This window comes from Enoplosus armatus, chromosome 22 (assembly GCF_043641665.1).
Source record: "Enoplosus armatus isolate fEnoArm2 chromosome 22, fEnoArm2.hap1, whole genome shotgun sequence".
In the NCBI taxonomy this organism is placed as follows: Eukaryota; Metazoa; Chordata; class Actinopteri; order Centrarchiformes; family Enoplosidae; genus Enoplosus; species Enoplosus armatus.
The window spans coordinates 14,380,291-14,402,061 of NC_092201.1; the positions used below are offsets into that span (position 1 = coordinate 14,380,291).

At 41.9% G+C, this 21,771-nt stretch overlaps 1 protein-coding gene across 1 annotated transcript in view; it reads left to right on the forward strand.

Moving 5' to 3' along the window:
- Window positions 1–7,851: 7,851 nt before the first annotated feature.
- Window positions 7,852–21,771, forward strand: part of arid2 (AT-rich interactive domain 2) — a 29,746-nt gene continuing 15,826 nt past the window's right edge. Inside the window, exons 1-4 of the mRNA XM_070929008.1 lie at window positions 7,852–7,943; window positions 8,067–8,160; window positions 9,072–9,169; window positions 18,542–18,675. Coding sequence (XP_070785109.1) covers window positions 7,852–7,943; window positions 8,067–8,160; window positions 9,072–9,169; window positions 18,542–18,675 — 418 coding nt within the window. The remainder of the gene's footprint in view (window positions 7,944–8,066; window positions 8,161–9,071; window positions 9,170–18,541; window positions 18,676–21,771) is intronic.

Consider the following 21,771-nt stretch of genomic DNA (forward strand, 5'->3'; position numbering starts at 1 on the left):
GTTATCGGGAGTTACTCATGTTCTCCGCTGCTGTGTGTTTGTGTGGGCAGCGGTGTTCGAACTAGCCAATCGGAGCGCTCGGTCCGCTGGGGGCGGAGTCACAGGCTCACCTGAGTGTCATTTTACTGAAAGATGGAAACCCATTCACAGCGACACCATCTAAGCGCCTAAATACAGCTATGAAAGCACCCTAAAGCTCAGAATTAGATTGTTATATGACTTTTTTTTTATATTTCCTGTAGGGATCTAACCACTTTCTACTACCACTCTACTGCTTTATCTGTCAGCATGTTTGGGGTCTCAAAGCCCCTAGCAGTAAAACTATGTTAAATACAATGAGTTTATATCTGCTCTGTATCTGTGGTCTGGGTTTCTGTTATTGACGTTTTATAACCGTTTGTTCACAAAAGATCTAACAGGGAGTTAGACCCTCTCTAGCTGACCCCAAACATAAGGAGCGTCACAATGTAGGACTACGGCCTTTTCGACTGGATTGTTGTTGAAAGTTATGTATGCGCAGCACAGGTCAATGCTTACAACTACCATGAACAAGCTGAGAAGAAAGTGGAAATCCCGTAAAAAGGTTAAGAAGGAGACAAAACGTAGAAAAACAAAGTAAAAAAGACCAAGCACAAAATGATATAAACGTCTCTGTGTAAACACTGGCCTACTTCATGTCTAACAATGAGGAGGATGAGTCCCTTGACATCCGGCCATCTCTTCAGGGCTGCCCCGTCTCGTGAGGAGGGAAGGAGGACAGGTTTGTTGTTGGGTTTCAGCCGCACCCTTGCCATTGTGGAGGGAAACCATGGCAGCCTTCACTTGAACCTTTTTTTGTTATAAATACTTCAGGAAACAGCCAGTCTCCCAGCTGCCGAGCCTGCCTCTCAGCCAGCTGACCCTTTTAAGCTCCCTGAAACTGGATATTGTTCTGTTGTCGACTAATAAGAAAACACACACAACTACGGTAGATGACAATTAACAATTTGGGTTTTTTTTGTTGTAATTTTCCTGGTACTGCAGTGCTGAATTACTGTGTTGATGTGCAGATTAAACATTTGCCTTGTGTGTGAGTTAAGTGAACTGCAGGTTTTCTTCTGCAAACACGGTGTTCAACCTCTACGACCTCCCTGACCTGATAAGCTGCTAATCACTAACAGTACGTCAGATGAGTGGTCCTTTTTTAACCACGGATTTTGGATGGATTCTTGACTAAAAAACAAACCTAAAATGCAGTTGGCAATCTGAAAATCGACAACATGTGAAAATGATTTGAGTCCTCTTTCCTACGTCCCTCATTTATGTCTGAATCAATGCGCTACTAGAGACACATTCAGTCTACATTAGAATGAAACTCACTTTGTCTCTGTTCATCGATAAACTGCATATGTGCAAATAACCAATAAGAGACTCACAGTTAATTAAATTTAGTGCAATGCACATCTCTTCTTAATAAATAAGACAGGAGGTGGTGTTTGAGTTCATTTTTATTCACTTGCAATTGTGTGTTTCTCATACCGTTTTAAACGTCAGAAGACATTTAGCATTTACCTGGCCATTTATTTTGGGTTCTCTGGGTGTTGTCATTACCATTTGTCAAGGGGCACCCATAATTTGATATTGGTGGATGGTGGTCAGGCTTCTTGTCATATCTGAGTCATCGTAATCGAGGTTCTGCCTTGCAAATAGTGATGACATCAACATCCAAGACGATGTTAGGACTGGGAAACTGACTTTTCTGAAAGCTTTGATGTATCTAATATATACCAGCCATCCCATGTGACATGAACATGGCATCACAAACTACAGGTCTCTATGGGCCTTTTTCACAGCAGACATTTTGACTTGTCAGTACGCCACGACAGTATGCACAATACCAGGACCCTGAAACAGAAGCAGCTAAATGGAATTCAGCCGGTATCAATTTTTTTATTATATACACCTGTTCTTTTCCCACTCTGACATGTCAAAATGTCTGCTGTGAAAAAGGCCTATAATAAACTTCTCAGTGAGTACTACCTCGACATTGTTACTGTGCAAACTCTAAATGTATGCTTACAATTAGTGCCAGTCCTCAATGTCTACAGCCAAGTGAAGTGTTGCAAACAACAAATACTTTGTTGCAGGTTTGTAACTGGAAGACCTGCTGAGGAAACCTTGTCTTCCTTCTCTCAAAAATACACAGTTCTTCTTCTTTTCTTGTTCCAAACAAACCTGACACACAGATTGCATTAGTTCCTTTAAAGCAACAAAGAGCTACCAGACACTGAGGGTGGGTTACACGTCAGTCCCTATGGTTCCTGGAGAGCACTTAATCACTACCTGGTCAATCTTTTTTAATGGCAGATATATGAACATTTCATGAGGATAAATAGCACAAAAAAAATCAATAAGCTATAAAATGGAAGACTGACATATTTCATGAACATTCAACACACCCCTGCTCTGAACCAGCTCCCAACATTTAAACACAACTGCCACCTAGTGATGAAAATGGACACACACACACACACACACACACACACACACACACACACACACACATCAAATTTTAGAAGGACCATTTCACTCATTACTGATGGCTACTACTTAAATTAATTTATTAAAAGGATTGTTAAAAAGAATAATTCAAAGAAAGAGCAGAAGAAATTCTTCATACATACAGCTGAACAACTATCTTGTGTGCTTGTGATTTAAAGGGCTTTTTCATCATGGGTAGACAGCCTCAGTTTTGGAGACTGAACTTGGACTAAAATACTAATACGATGACTTGGGCTCTCACAGGACTTGAGTCTGAACATATTTTCCATGTGGAGGGGTGGGTTAGTTGGGCTGTTATATGTCTCTACCTGAGAAACTGCTTTTTGAGACCCACACTTAGCAAGTTTCATCAAAAGGCAACACGCATCATCTTTTATTCTGCAACAGTGATAGGATGAGATCATACTTATTTAAGTTGCATGTTCGGCTTCCAAACTAGTGGTGATGTCACAAATCATGCTTGTACGTGCAAGCATTAAACTGAGATTTAAGGCGAGCAGAGACACTTTCCCCCCACGGCAGATGACAAACTCTGCACATACGTCATTCTGCAGTGACTGACAAAACAATATGAGAATGATAGAAGACTGTATCGTGTCCGGATTCACTTCAGTGCCCTTAATAGCAAACAACATCTCACATGTTCTTACTGGTTTTAAAACTGCCTTGGTGAGTTAATATGTTACTGTTTAGGTCAATGTGACCAGCAACTAAATGGATAGAATCTCTTACTAAACCAACACGATGGACAAAATGTTTTCTAATGTGCTATTTTACAAAAGACATCTGCACACCATCTATGTCATGTTGTCATGAATGATCTGGTGCTCGTCATTGAGTTTTATGGTAATTTATTGAATCATGGTTTGTTTTGAACGTAATTTCTTGTTGAGTTTTGTATATATAATCGTTTTGAGTTTTGTGCTGATTTGTGTGTATTTTCTTATTCAGTTTGATGTATTTGTATAAACGCCCATCTTGGGATGGGCATCGCAAGCTAGCTTAAGTTATAAATGCTGTGGTATGTGGCATTGGTCCAGTGGGTAATGGTTACATTAAATAAATAGAATTAATGTGCAGCAAAATGTATTTAATTTAATACATGTATTAATATTTAATTGACAACAGTCTTAGGCACAAGTAACATGATACTGACTTATTCAATTATGTTCAAATATACAAAAAAACGTAACTGAAATTAAAAGTACCAAGTGTACTGTACTGCATCCGGCTGCATCAGGATCTCTCACCACCACCCACTGCTCCCTCCCCTAATCTCCCAGCATGCATCTTGCGCCAACTGTGACTGTATCCAGTTTAAAATCTCTCAACTGATCCCTCCAAGTACAATATGTTCCTTATGCAATGAGGTGTATCCATCCCATCATTCAGACGTGATGCCTGGCTGCCAGAAGATGGAGCCATTTTCCACCAAATCAGTTATCACTTCAGAGGCATGAACCTCAGGCGTGGACACCGCAGGGGGCAGGGAGGTGTAGGGACGTTACATGCGGTTAGCGCCCCACTGGGATCTTTTGTCTGGGTGCTCGGAGGCAGCTTGGGCTTACTGGCCCCTTTTGCGCCATATGCCATGAGAGGCCTGGCTGTCACATCATATGAGGACCTCTGTGTGATGGCATAACTGCACATGTAGCTTTCAAGTGCACATTCACAGTCACTGCACACCATTTACCACTTTTTAAATGCAGTTTAAATGGGTGGCTGCAAAGATGTCTAGGATGGAGCTGATGTTCAACCTGCTTTTTGTTTTCCGGTGTTAAGCTTACATTTCCCTTGATGTGTACATGTATAATTTTCCCCCGGGAATCAATTCTGATTCTGATTCATGCCATTAGTCATATGAAATAATTAGATGACTGTCAAATTAAGTTAACATTTATGATCTTTTAAGGATAAGTGCATTAATGAATGCCGCTGAACATATACATATGATACTTGGTGCACCTTTTCATTTGCAATTCCTTCTCCACTATGATTACTGATTTTAGGGCCTTCTTTTTAACTATTTTAGCTTTTCTACAGTTAAGCTCCAACAACGAAATTTCCCCAACTGTCTACATTTTGTATTGCTGATGACATTTACATATATTTGCCCTATGGTGCTGCTATCTTCAAGGCATTAGTACCCATGTTTTTGGAGCAAAGTGTTTTGCTGCGGGCAACATCATGCATCTATCACATCGATATTTCACAGTCAATCCAACCATATTCCTTAGAATATGTCAAAAAGTGAATTTTTGAATTTGCTAGCTGGAATAAGTATTTTTTGTTATGCAACTAAGGCCTCAAATGGCAAAAGGTAAATGACATGAGACAATATAAATGTAATTCCTCTATAATGTGTATCACTGCAGATGTTAAAAATGGATATATAACATACACAGCTACATTGATGCAAAACTGAACAGCAGCACTGAAATAATTTAATAATCCCCACATGCACCTTACACCTGTTATGGGAAATGCCTTCATGCATCAGAAGAAGTAGGCCATTTTCCAGCAATGCCTTCATGACACTGCAGTGTTTTCCTTCATTACTTCAACTGTTTCTAAACATGAATTCAATATATTTATTCTATTCAACCACAAATGCAACTTAAGTAAGTCTACATTTAGAGTACGGTTTTAATGGCAAATATGCCAATAGCGAATTAGCTACAACAATGGAGTGGTAAATAAGAAGCTATGACTTTCGCTCATTTATAATACAAACAAGTAAATTAAACAGAAACGATTCGTTCGTGTGTTTTTTTGTTTGACAGTAGACATAGCATTCACCTTTAGCACGTCATTATCCGACATATTCACTGTACATACAGTAGCTACAACGAAGTCGGTGAACAGAGGTAGCATAGACACCAACAACACAAAGTACTGAATTTGATTTACTGCATCGTTATTGACAACACTAACAGTGTAAAACTGAAAAGCTATTCAACGAACAGCGAAGTTAGGCGGCTAACTAGCCCGTTAGCTTGAACACCAGCGTGCCTTCAACGACTGTCACAACAGTCTAAATTAGTTCCTCAGGTCTCTTGTGGTGAGAACTACTCCGCGTCTGATGCTAATTGTTAACAACTGAAACATTGCGTTTGCGCCGGGAGCTTATATGTGAGCTGTTGTCATCCGGAGGTAACCTAGTTAGCAATATTAGCAGTGTTAATAAGGGACTGGATTCTGACACGCTCATTTAAGACGCCGGTACAGCTAGCGCCCAAACGATTCACCAAGAACAAGGAATACTTCAATGGAGCGTTGTTGATATTGACTAGAAACGAGTTAAAACACTATATTGACTCTTTCTTTACGTGAGATGTCAGTGGGTAATTGGATTAACACAGTGCTCAGAACAGGTTCGTGGTAATTTTGCTAAGTTAGCTAACGTTGGCTAAGCTAACAAGCTAGCGCACGACCGACTCGTTAGCCCTGAATTCGGTTGACGGATGGGGAGTCCAAACAGGCGTGAGGTGAACTCGGGTGTGCCGCAATTTGTTTGCAAAAAAGAGCACTACTTTGAAAACCACACGCAAGGACACGCACTTTTCCGCTGTCTAGTGTCAATTCCTCAAAATGGGGTCTGCAAACGTACGTCTCCGCCATTTTGTGACAGGTTTTTCATTGAGCAAAGGGGTACGTGTAATGGTTGAATGTAACCCCATCAAGAAGATATCCGCTTGGCAGTTACAGGGAGAAGGGATCAGGAGTAATTTTCAACCATCCCGTGAGATAAAAGTCGTTTTGAAGTGGTCAGCAAGGGATAGGGGCAGCTTACCACAATGTTTACAAGTTTAGGCAACAAATTGCACCACGAAAAAAAAATCAGTACTCTAGTGTTCAAATGTGACCTACCAAAAACGTTGACAACTAACACTATGAATAGATTTAAAAGATAATGATCACGGTGTGTAATTAAATTATGCGTTTTGAATTGGGAAATTCCCTAAAAACACAAAACAGGATTGCAACATAAGTGGCACTGTATGCCAAACTAAGCCAAATCAAGCTCGACTCATAATAAAAAAACATATAAAATCATTACATGAGACAGGGAGATGTCAAAATAATTAAAATCATGTCACAATAAATACATTTTGGCCATAACATGACAGTCCTAAGGCACATCACCAATGCAAGAAAAGTATTTTCAGAAAACGTATGTGCATGAATGTCAAAATATATTCAGTGTCGTGGTAAACAGTTTGTTAATTGGACCTCAGCCATAAATCATCAAAAAGCACGTGGTTACCAGTAAACAATAATCACTCATGTATTCATAGAAGTACTGATCTGATTTTTCCTTGAATATTAGAAGAAATTATTTCTTACGTAAATGAAAAGTGAGTCCTTATACCTTGTTTTGTTGTGGAATAGTGGATTTAAAAAAAATCTCATGTCAGTAGACATTCCTGCAATGTTGATTTTAAGTGACTGCATGGTATTTTAAAATAATGCTGTGGTGTTTAAATAAATATGAAATTATAGGGTTATAGGGTGACTATAGTTTTTTTCTTTTCTAATGGAAATACCCTGTCTTCATTAAACTAATATCAATGAAGTAAGATACACATTTTAAAAAGCCATTTATACATACACTAAGGCTTCATGACAGCCTGGAAAAATAGTATTTTACCAATAAAAATGTAGGGTCGCCCTCCATTACACGCCTGGTTGGGATAACAAGGGAGCTATGTTAATTAGTGTTATCCCCTCCCCCCACGGGACATTTCCAAGTACCTCCTGACCCGTTTTCCAAACAGAGACGAGTTGTCAGACGGTCCCTAAAAAAGAAAACAGTCTCTATTGTTCCAGCACCCGCTCTGCTCTGGACAGTGCAGTGCCGCCTGTGGCCACAGAGGGCGCTGCACGCATGGCAGGCCGGGCTCCGCGGCCTTCACATCTTTTTGTCTGAGAACTGGATCCCTCTGCCGCTCTACAGTGTGTGCGATAGCCTCGGAGCTGCGTCCGTAACACACTGTCAAACCACTCCAAACGAATACAACCGCGACCAAAAGCATTTATTCAACACATTCTGCCATGGCGTTTCTAATCTGCCGGTAAATCTGCCGTATTTCTGACTGTTCGTTGGAACTTAGTCCGGGATTGAATCGGGCTTGCTTTCTGTGTGCATCAGTCTTTATTAGCGAGCTGCCGCTCTTCTTGCTATCAGCTATTTCTTTAACTTTTTAAACACTCAGCTTCGCGAATGACTGAGCGCCGGCGGAGTATGGGATCCTTGGTGTCTTAAGAAGCGACTGAAGTGGGGTTTAACCGTTTTTGCATGCAAAAACAATGGCAAATTCGACGGGAAAAAATCTACTAGATCAGCGAAGGAAAGGACAGGCTTTCCTGGACGAGCTGCGGCAATTTCACCAAAGCAGAGGGTGAGATTGGGGCGTCTTTATTCCCAAGAAATGTAACTTTAAATCTGCATTGCATGTGACTGCGAGTTAACCAAAAGTGTTATTTAAACATATGTGTCTTTATTTCTTGTGTTATCCCCCCAGATCGCCGTTCAAGAAGATTCCTTTCGTGGGTGGGAAAGAGCTGGATCTGAATGCTCTCTATATCAGAGTCGTCTCTTTAGGTGGATTTGCTAAGGTGAGTGGGAACTAAAAGTGGTTTTTCTCCACACTCTGCTGTCTGTGGACTCCTCGGAGGACCACTCTACAACTCCGTGTGGGCACCCCGGGACAAGTGTAACACTCTAGAAAAACGTTAGTGGGTCGGTGTTGGCCTTGTGCTAGTTTGCCATGTATCTCTATGCAATGTGGTGGCTTGTGTTGTTGTGTGGTTTGAATTGAGAGTCCAACCGCTCGGAGTCAGAGTGCAGTTGGAGCGACTCAAAATTAGCGGGCACGTTTAACATCGATTATCGGCACGGAGCCCGGCCTCGGGAAACACCGCTTAGGACATAGCGCTTCACCCGGGCGTTTACCGGTAGTTTTCACCAGGGGGAAGCTTGCTTTTTCTTTCTCGCCATAGCCATTTTCTTCGGCTTCATGGCTGATCACAAAATGTAGGCCTCACAGGCCCATGTAGTGAATACAGTAAACGGCACCAAAACCTACTCCAAAATCAAACGGGTCGCCGCAAGCTAAAGCATTTGTTTCTGGATGGAGGGCGGTTTGTTGGGAGTTTAGCCTCGTTAGGTTTTAACGCCAAAATGGAAAAGTCAAGTTAGCTCGTTAGCTGTAGTGCTAACTAGCCTCAGTAGTAACGATAGTATTCTATAGGGAGTCAGGCAGTTGTACTTACTGGTGTGTCAAATGTAAATGTGTTCGCATAACAAACATATTAGGAGCTAGTTAAATTCTAATTTACTAAATGTTGTGCCGGATAATTTCAGTATATTTAGATAATTTCAGCAGTTTAGGAAAGTTATTGATTAGTGATTCTGTTATTGCCTCATTGGGGGAACCTGTAGCAGACCAGATGGTTGCAGTGTAACCGCTCTTTTTTGTTGTTGCCAGTGTTTTATCTCCTAACGAACTCATTTCCCCCCTTCTCAGGTCTCTGACAAAAACCAATGGATTGAACTTGGAGAAGAGTTTAACTTTCCAAGGAGTTGTTCCAACGCTGCATTTGCTTTAAAACAGTACTACCTTCGGTAAGTAGCATGGTCATTGTAAGCTCTCTTCCTCTCAGGTAGCATGTGGGACGTGTTTACAAATGTTGAGATGCAGTTAGCAGGATCTAGCCTCCAGGCTCCTCTCTGCTGAGAAGCAGCCCCAGTACAATATTGTGACAGGCAAAGCAAGGTCTATGTTGTGTACATTTACCATGGCATGGAAGGTAGGTATGTACTCCCTATCCTCTTCCACATTATAGTCTGGTTTTGGAGAACACATTTAAGGAACCTTTTGTCTGTAATGGCCGTTAACCATAAACTAATGACTATTCCTTTCTGAAAATGATGTAGCCACAGGGCATTTGGATTTGATATGGCACTCATGATTGTGCAGCTCTGGGTGCAGTACCATGTACTGCAATCAGCCTTCCAGTCTTAACACAGTCAGCTGCCGGTGATGGGAGTCTGGTGTAAATGCAGCTTTCCCCAACAGCTGGCATTTGTGGTTTTGGTGTTGCTGCTTTTTCTGTGCTCCTTTTTTCTTCTCCCCCTGCCTCATGCAAATATTGTTGCCATCACTGGCACCTGCCTGCAGGGGATTACACCTCTGTAGTAGAGAAAGGCTTGTAGCCTCACATGGATATTTTCCGGGCAACAGCAGGTCACTGGTTGATATCATAAGCAGTGACTAATTACATGTGTATTTTTTACAAAGTTGGCTTTTGATGCAAGCAGTTGCAAGATGGAAGCGGAGAAGCCAATTTGATTACTAACACAGCTGATGAGACTTTTATCTCCTCAAAAGTTCAGTTAACCACCAGCGTTGGCTGCAGGACAGAAACACACCTCAGGCCCATATAGGCTGGCAGTGCTGCTGAAGTTTGTCTAGGTCTTTCTGAGTACCATAATGGCCACAAACTACTAGTAACCTGCTTCATATGTGGTGTGAATTACCGAATACTGTGTATTAATAATTTTTACTGAAGCAGGTGATCATGTAATTTGGTGTAATGCTCTGCTTTGAAGCTCAGATGGCTGACAAGACAGTTGTTTGGGTCTGTTCTTGGAGTGGAAGTAGCTATAGTGCGAAGGTGTGGACTTTTCTGTGATCTGATTTACGTGGGAACTTCTCCTCAGTAAAAACACTAACATTCAGAAATCGTTTTTTGTCTTTGTCTAACAGGCTTAGTTTTGAGTGTCCCTGATGTACCTGTCACAGAAACAACTGCTGTTCTGATTGGTTGAGATTATCTTAACCAGTAGGCTGATCTCTTATTCTGCAGATGACAAAATAATGCAGAACATTTAAAAGGAGCCATTAACATCATAACTGTTGTTTAAGAAGAATATTTTTTTAACCTTTTGTTTCTCAGAACAGCCAAGTCTCTCTAATTATAACCTGTAAAATATTTTTGAAAGGTTGATAGGAAAAGGAAGCCGACATGCTGACTATCACACTCGTGCCTCGACAGCTGTTGGAGCTACTTTGTGAAGTTTATCTAAGGCAGTTCAGTGTAGTAGATGTCAGAGGTAGCAGGCAGCTAGACTTGATTTGCCTCAACTAAGGCTAAGGATAATCTATCTGTCAAACTATAGATAGATACTATACAAGATACAAGATGTATATGGGCTCACTGGAGCTGGTTCAGATTCAGTACCTTGCTCAAGGACACTTAAGCTGGGTGGATGTTTGCTAATATCAAGTGTTAATCTTGATTATCCAGTGGAATGACCATCTGTAACTGATTCCTGATGCTTCTTGTTTTTACCTGAGTGATTTAAAATGAGTTAGTAGGAAGGACTGAAGGACACCCCATTGCTGCAAGGATCAAGCATGTGACTTTTCTGATACTGGATGTCTGTCCACCAAGTTTCCCTGTCTGAATGAACAGGATGATCATGATGTGGCACCCTCTGGTCAGCACTTCCCACTCAGAGCAGAGCAATAAGCAGCGCTGAAGTTCAGTGCCAGCTCCTGCTGCCGCCTATTTGATATCTGAATGTCACTCGGTAATAAGTGAGCGACGCTTGCCAGAAACATTTTTCCCAGCTCGTTTTCAACTTGTTGAAGCGCCGCTTTGACATCAGCCCTACCAATGGTGCTGATTTCATTTCAACGTCGGGGGAGGAAAGATTCACACTCTGGATCAAAGCGTTGGCATGGAATCACACTGACACACTAAGGGCGTAGTAGAAACGCAGCTCTGCTTTTGAATGAAGCAAAAATGTATATGTTTAAACGAGAGGTGTTCAGGCGTGAGGGTGAGAGAATTATTGATGACAGCGAGACATACAGTAAGATGTTGCCCAACAGCACTGGTGATTATAAAGGGCAAGAGTTGAATAAAATAATGAACATGGCAAAAATGCCATCCACAGGCCATGAAAATGCTTCAAAGTTACAAGTATTACAATATAGCACCAACATTCTTCCTTCAGTTTTCTTTTCTCTTTTACATCTCCATAATTTGACATACATTTACGTTCTACATCTGTGCACTCTGCTTCAGTAAATTGGGTTAGAGTTACTAACGGCTGCTTCCAGTTTTCCTGTGGCTACACTGATTCGGAGGATTCTCAGTCAATACTATTTCACATCTCCATGGTTTTCCTCTTCCATTAGTAGTTTCATATGATTTGGGAGCGGTTTGCACGAAGCTCTCAGCCCTCGTGGGGCAACGGATTCCTGATGTATTATTATTTTTTCAGTAAAAACGCCATCCAGTTCGTCTAGGCGCGCACACTGCAATTTGAGAGTGAATGAAAGGTGTTTTGAAATAAGGCCTCTGGTGTTGCTACAGTCTTTGACTTCTTTTCCAAACTGCAGCATACTGAACACAGAAGCCAAGTCAGGTGACCAGATACCCTGGTTCAACCTTTGTTTGCCCTCTCTACTGCATCCCCATAGGGAGGAAATCAGGCCCAGGAGACACCGACATCTAGGAACTGTGTTAGAACTGTTAGCGCAAAGCTATTATATCTGTTATCTTGATGAGGTTTATACACATAGTTGGAAATGTGTGGAAGAAGAAACTGTTAGTTTTCAGCCTTGTTTAACAATTTAAATGGGCTGAATGTCGCTTTGATATCCTGTCATGTCATCTGGCATTTGTTGAGAGGAATAATATTCATCCAGAGGGCATTGGGATTTTTAAATCAAACCTGGATTTGATGGGCACATGTAGCAGTAATCTGTTGAAGGTATTTTGGTCAGTGTTCAGTTGCAGTAGTAAAGTACAGATCAGATTTCACCTTTAGACCCATGCTAAAGTATGCTGCCAGTTTTTACTGTCCACAGTGATTATAGAAAAAGAAAGCAGCTCTTGACTGTACCTCTTTCTGCTAAATCAACCACCGCTAAGTAATCTCTCTCAGAGTTGAACATGCTGCTTCCTGTACAACAAAATTGTTACACCACACTGGCATCTGTTTGCAGTGTAGAGAAGCAGTTGGAATCGGATTCACAGGTTTGCTCATTTCAGTCGATATTTGAATGTTTAACATTTTAATATTAGTCCGCTGATAACGGCAGGCGAGTGTGTTTCGCAACCGTTAACAGCTTGTGACCCCACTTTCAGGGCCCAAAATTCTCATGACCCCAGCAATTAGACAGTATTTTAGTTGTCATGTGAATTTGAGCATGACGTGCTTTTCCCCTCTATTTTCCAGCCAGCTGCAAGTGGATTATATTTAATATTATTTCAAACTTATTGAATTTATGAAAAGAAATGTCTTAAATCTTAAAGATCTCCTGTGGCCCTGTCTGCATATCAAACAATGCCAGGTGGGTTTCCAAATGGGAACCAGAAATTGAGCAACTTCTTCAGGAATAGGAATTCAAATGGCAGTACTTGTGTGGAGAACACACGGGGAACCCTCGAGCCTTCCATAGAGACGGACAGTTTGGAGCAGGGAATCGCTGAAAATGTATCACAGGCAGTGGAAATGATTTGGAGGCCACTGCATCTATTAACATATCTACTCACCTATTTATGTGCTAAAGTAGTTCTTGAAGTTAATGGTGCCACGCTGTGGCACACACATTTCACTACCTTTTCCTGCTTTGTTCATTTTCACACCTGGTTATGAGATTATTCTGGGTACCATCATGCTTGTTGGTCCTAATCTGCTTCCTGTGTATGTCGATAGACTCTCCGCGCATCAGAAACATCTGGATGAAGTGGCCTTTGATCTGGTTTGCATTAGCCGTGTTTGTATTCCCTCGCCTCATCCGAGCTGCTGCTCAGACTCCAGAGATGCACAGATGACGACCGGTTATGGAAGACGAGGCTGTGTGGACCTAGTGTCTGTCTCTGCCTTTTTTATACGGCATAACAGACTTTTAACAAAGTAAGAGCGATAGAGCAAACTCGCTATCACAGATAACATCTGAAGGCTCTTGAGACTTTGTGTTTTTAGCCTGTCTGTAATTTGACCGGCCCTCCAGCAGTGTTGGCCTCCACTGATAGCCTAATCTCCTTCTCTCAGTCTCCTTGCTAACTAGCAGATAGACAGTTCTGCGTTGTGCTTGACACTGGACCTAGAACCTGGCTTTACCACTTCGTTAGATGGATGATACGGTTAAAATGTTTGCTCTGGTTGTTGCGTAGGCTGCAGCTCTTCAGTAGAAGAAGAATCGCTTTACTTGCTAAGTGCATTTTATACATAACTGGAGTTTGTTGTCTGCATTTAGTCCTCCCCAAGTAAAAGGAGACGGATGTCATTTTGGTGAAAGAAGAAACCTGTGTGTTTAAGTCCAGCCGGCTTCTTTATTATATTCATTTTTGATGGTAATAAAATAGCTTTGAGTTGTGATTTGCTATGTGTGTACATTTTACAACCATTAGCCTCCGCTTCAAAACAATGCGAGCATGATGATAGAGAAACGTGCCTATGTGTCTGTCTCAGTCCCGCCCCCACATTCTGTGACTGTGTGTGTGTGTGTGTGTGTGTGTGTGTGTGTGTGTGTGTGTGTGTGTGTGTGTGTGTGTGTGTGTGTGTGTGTGTGTGTGTGTGTGTGTGTGTGTGTGTGTGTGTGTGTGCGCGCGCTCAGCTGAGAGGTTGTGTCCTGCCGAGTAGAGAGCGGACAGTCGTCTTCAGTGTTTGACAGATATTAGCAAAATAATTGATGACAAAACACGTTGAGAATTGCATTGATTGCACAGACAGGGGACATCATCATTAGACGGGCTACTGCGGAAAACACCTGAAAACACCTGAAAACACCGGTGGCAGCAACTTGACGATTGCGCAGTCAGCATTAAACAGTCCACTGAAAGCGCTGCATTTTCCACATATGCCACACAGATGTTTATGGGCTTAATGAGTGAATACATTATCTTTATTTACTTTGCGCTTTTTAAAGCAGAGCCATCTCTAAGATGCATTGCAAACACACAAACAGGCAGTGCTGTCAAAGTAACAGGCCTGTGTCATGAGGAAAATATAGACTGTACCTCAGCCTCACACTGCAGTTTTACTCTTTGAAATGTCCTACAGCGCTTTTGTATTTTTTTTTTTTTTACCCAGGTAACCAGTTTCAGCGCAGATATCAGATGGCTACTGGCTAGCTAGTGTTAGCGACCTGGCTACATGGCAGGGACTGCAGCATAAAGTAGAGTCACGTCCACTTTTTCAGTCTATTCTAGATGCGACTGCTAAATTCACTACGAGAGCTAGCCACGTGGAGTCAGGCAACGCCTCAGTCACGTCATTCCCGTAACTGTGGTGGCTGGTTTAACTGTTCACGTCATGGTTGGTGGGACTGCCGTGACTAAAGACAAGCTGATATAGGCAGCTATCATCTACGTAAATGTTTGAAGGTAAACTTATGGTGCACATTGTAATAATTCAGTTTTCACGGATATAGACGTTTATCCCTCATGCAGAAACAACATTTCACATCGACTGATACATCACCCAGCCCTAACCCTGGCATTCATTGAGGCTTACAGCCGAGGCTGCTGGAGCTTTTTCCAGAATTACATAATATAAAATGGACAGTCCAAGGTAGAATGCACTTGAGTGATCACCAAGTATATTTCCAAAGAGATGGTGTACCATCTCACTGGAAAGCAATCATGCCGTGTCTAACATAGCCAGAGAAGGCATTTTCCCCAAGTTTTTCAAGTGTCACCTGTGTTAGCGGTGTTATGGCAGTGTGAAAATTCTTTCACTGCAAAAAAGCCTAGTCTGAACCCAGGAAATGCTGCTAACCACTGAGCCAACGTGCCATCGAGATTGACCAGGCTGATAACTGCAATGGAAATGCCTGCAATCATGAAAGGGTTCAGTTGTATTGTAGTATTATAGCTTATTTTTTGTGCTGACCTTTCCATGTGCATACGTGCATTGCCCAGACAGGTGAAACAGACCCTTCTTGGGACTTGCGTGAGTCACTGGAATACCATTAGAGCTCTGTAAGCACAATGCAAGTAATTGAGGTTATTCTGTTTCCTTTGTTTTAAGTCACTCAGGATTCATGAGCCATGTCTTTGATTTGAATGCTGTCCACTTACTTGCTTTATACTATGCTCTATTGTGACTTTTAAGTCAACAAATAGTCTGTTCTGTAAAAGATCCAACTTTTACAGTGTTTTCTCAATTGGCTCTGACATCAGTAAACGGTCCGGTGATTATTGACAAAGCAAACCACCCTCAGACTGTGTTGGACAGCCAGCTCCATTAAATCCCAGCAAACATTTCTGTCCAGAAATTGGCACAGAGGGTGGTTTTTTTTTAAAATTATTATTATTATTATTTTGCTTGTCTGCTTCCACGTCCAGCAGGGGGCAACCGACTCCCACGCACCAACAACACACTGAGGGCATTTGGGCAGCCAGGCAGCTGAGAGTAACTGAAGGAGTATCTGCGCTGGTGTGATCCAGATGACCATAAATAACACAATACTACACAGCGTCTGTTTGCAGCTCTGTCTATTCATCACTTCTCATGCCTTGTCAGTTTCCCCCCCTCTGCACTTTGTATTATTTTGGAGGGAAAACATAGCTCAGTATCAGCAGTGATGATGCACACATTTCCCTAAACGGTTGTAGTAAAAGGATGAAAGCCCGTTGGTTTCTGTTGGTTGGTAGTCGCATGCTGCTCAAGTGGGAGGGGATTGATGTTCCTCTCATCATGCATGTATGAAAAAAAGGGAAGTGCAGACATGAGCAGCTGCAGTCCACCCCCCCCCCCCCCCCTTCCCTCCCTCCTATGCCCCCACCCGTCTTTACCCACAGCCTTTTCCTTGCTTTTGCCCAGACAGCGGTTGATGACGCTGCAATCGGGACTGGGGCCTATCTCTCCCGCTCTCTCCCGCTCTCTGGCACTCCCCACTCTCTCGCTCTCTCTCTACAAATGAAGGCTGAGTGTATTTATAGTCCAGCGTGTCACCCGGCAGCCAGCGGACGGGGGATTACCTTGGCCACGATGAACAAGCGGGGCCTCATTCAGAAACAGCCGCTCGCTGGCTCTGTGACTCACTGCCACACAGGCAGGGTTCACCACAATATCACTGCTGAGGTATTTTGCTGCGCGCATGTGTGTGTTTTTGTTTGTCTGGCGCATTTCTCCGCATTATTATGAGGTGTTTATCAAATCCAAGAAAGCCTGAATTGGGTGTTGCATGCTCATGGAGAATATTTTTTCCCCCCACGTTTGAGTGCAGACTTCTCAATAATGTGAGAATGATTACAGTTAAAGATGAATTATTTGCTTGATGTTGGCTCACAGCTGTTGCTGTTATTTATTGATTCATTTTAACAGTTTGTGTGCAACTCATCCTCTTGAAATATGTTGCTATAAAGAGTAATCTTTGCCTATACAGTGATATAGAGACAGGATGGACCACTTGTAATCAGTGTAGTGAAATTTACACTTTTATTCTGTGACAGTCATATTACTGTCTAATGTTGCCCTGCTTATCTTGTGTTGTGCATTGCTCATTTTTAGCCTCGGTTTCTATGTGGATCATGCTTTGCTTGACACTTTTGGGCCTTGGGAAAGCACCATAGGCTTGGTGGAAGTGATTGGCATGGGCTCTGTCAAGCTACACTAAGTTTAGTGAAAGCTCTCCGTGGTAATGCTATCAAATTGGATTTTAAAATGAAACTTTTGGCCCATGTTAACACTGAATGTGCAGAGCAATAAAAGGAAGGTCTCACCTTCGCGTTTCATGTTTGTGAACCCTGAACCACTAAGTGGATTCATGTTTTATCTTTAAGTTGAAGCCGATTCTGCAAGATGCTCTTCTTGGTTTTCTCTTTTGAATTTCTCCACTTTGTGTCCAAGTGCTTGTTGCTGTGGAGTTTGCGTTTCTCAGACCGGTTAGACGGTATGGGAGGTTGTGAAGTTGGGTGTCTGTACGCTCTTTGACTCTCAGCCATGCTGCGTACACTTGTTCATGTGTTTTGCAGTTTCTAGTTTGACTGAGTTGAATCATTTAAATTCCTTCATCTGATAAGCCTGTTTGGCTTATGAAACAGTGGCCCGGTGTTCCAAAAAATTTTTTTTGTTTGTTTTCAGTGCGCCATAAGCAGCAAAGGAAAGATTTTTGACTTGTCGTGCTGAGGTCACTGAGTGTCCTGGTACGTTAGGTTACTCTATGAAGTCAGATGAATTAACCTCCATTGTCATGTTTTAATTGCGGGTGTGGGTTTTGCTGTTTCAGATAGTAGTCTCCTTGGCAATATGCACAGCTGTAGAGCCTTTGTGATGGAACTTGCTACAGAAAGGGTGATTCATTTCATTCTTTTTGAAATATCTGAAAGCTGTGACACTTGTATGCGTAATCTGTCTGGCATCAACAACAGGTTGTTTTGTTCCGTGTGTTTTGGCATTTTTAAGGATTTCCAAGCACAGTACAAGATTCAACTATAAATTCAAGTGAATTTATAGAACCTTTATTTAAAGCTTATGCTAGAAAACATGCACCCTGATTTAGCTAAAGAGTCAGGAAAGAAACATTTCAGTGAAACCGGTATTCATTATCTCTGGGTTATCAATATTTATGATGCATTGCAGCCCTTTTAGTGACATTACATGTAGCATTAATCCATAACCAACCTGCAGTACTTTGACATATTTATGTTTCATGTTGTGCTAAACTAGAGAAGGATACGGTGGAGTCTGCCACAGAGTAAACCGTTTCCCTGTAATCGGGGACATTTGTTCGTCCTGATTCGTTGTATTTAGTTGATAGAAGCTGTTTGTATCACAGAGAAAGAACGCTGCGTCAACTTCAAGCCTTCTGCGCTCACAGGAAAATGTGCCTGCATAATTAAAAACCAATCTGAAGTCACTCATGTCTCGGAAAGAAAGTAGAGCACAAATTCACAGCGAAATACACACCAAGCCTGTCTTGGCTCATTGTCAACTTGTTTTTTTTTTTTTCCCTCTTCCTATCCACAGATACTTGGAGAAGTATGAGAAAGTCCACCACTTCGGCGAGGATGATGAAGAAGCGCAGCCGGGGAATCCCAAAGCCTCTCTTCCAATCGGTGCAATCCCCAGCTCTTACAACTACCAGCAACACATTGTATCAGGTGGGCTCCCTGTGTACACCATACTTGCTATTCAGAAGCTTTCTTATTCTTTCTTGCTCTCTGTGCGGTCACAGGTTCACCCTTTTGTTTCGGGCTCATGGATTCAGTTTTGGTTTGCATACTTTCTTGTTTTCCGTCTCGCTCGGTTTCTCACTTTCTCTCTGAAGCTCATCCCGTCTCTCTGTCTCTCCACCTCAAACACTCAATCCACGCGCAGATGTGATTACAGCAAAGCGTCACTTCATCAGCGCTGGGTGCGAGATGCATGGGAAACTGGTCAACCAACAGTTCAAGCATACGCATAGAAATGTGCCTTGACAATAGTTTGTTTGTTTTGAGGTTTTTCTAATAGGGTGGATTGATTTTGCAAGAACACGATGAGGAAGGAAATGTGTTAATCGTGTTACAAGTTACAGGCCTGACAAATTGTTGCCTTTTTATGAAACCCTTCATTTTAACTGTTCGGAAATCCACTGTGGTGTGTTAATAAAAAACATGTCGGGAATGTGAACTGGTGCCTGAACTAGTGTGTGGAAAAGCCGGGATTTTTAAAGGAATAGTTCAACATTTGGGGAAATGTGCTTATTCACCTTCTCGCCATGGGTTAGGTGAGAAGGTTGAAGCCACACTCACTGGCAGCCTCTTAGCTTGGCACAAAAACTGGAGATGGCAGAACAGCTAGCCTGGCTCTGTGCAAAGGTAAAAAAAAAAAAATCCACCTACCAGCACCTGAAAAAGTCACTAATTAGTTGTGTCTCATGTTAATTAGTGACTCGATTCGCCATATTATGGGGTGTTATGTACATGACTCTTTCTCAGTTGCAACTAGTGGAGACTCCAGGAAGTTACTGGTCCCAGCCAAGACATAGTCCTCCTGTAAAACGTTGAATTGTCATTTTATCACTTATGTTTTGCACAACTCTGGAAATATAATGTGTTCATCAGTTAGCTTTAGAGGCGCTTGTAGGTGGATTTTGTTACCTTTGCTGCACCTACATATTAATTGTAAAGACATGAGGATGGTATTCATTTTCTCATCAAACTCAAATAAGCCTATTTTGCAATATGTCAAACTATTCCTTTACGCACTTGAAGCTAGGCCTCCCTCAGATGGATCCCATTCATATAGTTCAAACCAGCTGCATCATCTCCATATTGAGCATTTTGATGTGAAATCTCACCTTAGAAGTAAATTGTGTCTTTGTAAAGGGCAGATTGTTCAAACTTTTTTTGCCTTGTGTTTTAGACACATAATCTCCATGGTGATTCATAATCTCGTGACGCAGGTACTCTTGAACTGTGACACCAAACTATCGAACATCTCAATATAATAGTGTTTAAAGACAGCAGAAATATTTGTATAGTGTTTTCACTTCCGAACCTGGCTGAATACCCCTGTCATAGCTGAGCTTTCTGCCGTTTGTCCAGTTTGTGAGCCTGCTTATTCTTCACATGTATCACTTTTGTTACACAGTGACTCATTTAAAAACTCTGCCAAGGCTACGAACTGTGCGTTTGCTGCCTTTTATTTCTTGAAAGTTGCCTACACACACACACGCACCTAAGCATTGACGAATATTTCATGATGAAAGAACAGCCTCTGAGTAACCACATCATATTTCAAACTAAATGTTTTTTTGTGCAACTCGCCAAGGCCAGCTTCCTGTCTGTATTGTCCAACCCCGCTTGCACACAGTGAACGTGTGCTGCCCATTAGCCTCGCAGTGTTGTAGTGTTGACCGCGGAGCCCCTCTCTCTGGGTAATTGACTGTCCTGTCAGCAGTTATTGATGAAGGGAAGGAAGGAAGCACTTGTTGATTTCCCCCCTACTTCAGTTTAGATTAGAGCCTCCCAGCCTTTTTAGTTACAGGCTCTTTCTCTAACAATCAGCCTGCTGAGCTAATTGCCTCCAAAACATGAACAGTGGTGGGAAAAGACACACAACGAACACTGGTGGACTTGGACTTATACATTTTTGTCACTCACTACCCAGATGAGTCGGACATTAAAGAACACAGTGATTTCAGGCTGTTTCTGAGTGAATTTTAAAGCTACTATATTGTTTTTATATGAACAATGGATCAAATTACTATATGTTTGTGGAAGGGGTCGCTCGCAGTGACAAACCCATAGAGCGTTATGGGCGCACCCAATGGCAGACAGCCAGAGTTAGTGACTAGCTGGTGAACATATTGGGCTGTCCGTATCGATTTGTCTATAAAATGTCAGAAAATATTGCGAAATGCTCTAGTGAAAGGGCTTGTTTTATTCAACTAACGGTCATATATAATAGTAAACGTAATCTCTTTGGGTTTTAGACAAAAAAAAGCACCAAATCCTCACATTTGAGAAGCTAGAAGCAGGGGATTTTTGACATTTTTGCTTGAAAAATGACAATGGATTAATCAATTATCAGAATAGTTGCAGATACATATTCTGACGATAAGACTAATCGATTAATCCACTAATCGTCGTGGCTCTAATTGGGGTATTTAGCAGCTAAAGAGCCAGATTGGTGGAGCCCAAAGACGGGAGCTAAAAGGAGGGTGAATTTTATATTTTCATTCACCAGGTGGCCAGACACACATCTTCAAATTAGTGCTATTTGGGAGCATAACATATCAGCCAATAGTATCTTTTGTTTTTTCATAAACATATAATAATTGATATATAGATTTTTAACCTTTTTTTTTTTTTAAATAATGTGTCCAAGATACATACTGAGCAAGATCCTTTTTTATGGTTTACGAATCAACTTGTCAGTGCTCCATGTTGGTGGTGTTTCTAAATGAAACCCCTGAAAGCTAGTTCGGCATTTCTCTGTTACATTTTCTTGTTACTTATCGGCTGGCATACACTCATAACAATGCATCTGCAACAAGCTAATATCAGCTGATATGTCTGCCTGGCTGATTGTATTGGTCTAGCTCTGTTACAGACCCTTCATAACCGAAGTGAATGCTCTGAATTTAAATGCGACCGTAACGTAGTAGGACAGCCTGGCCGAAATCGTGCTATGTTGGCTTGGCAGGCTCAGAGACGGTACGTTATTTGACAGTTGGTCTGGAAATCTCTCACTGAGCTCTGGTCTGCCCC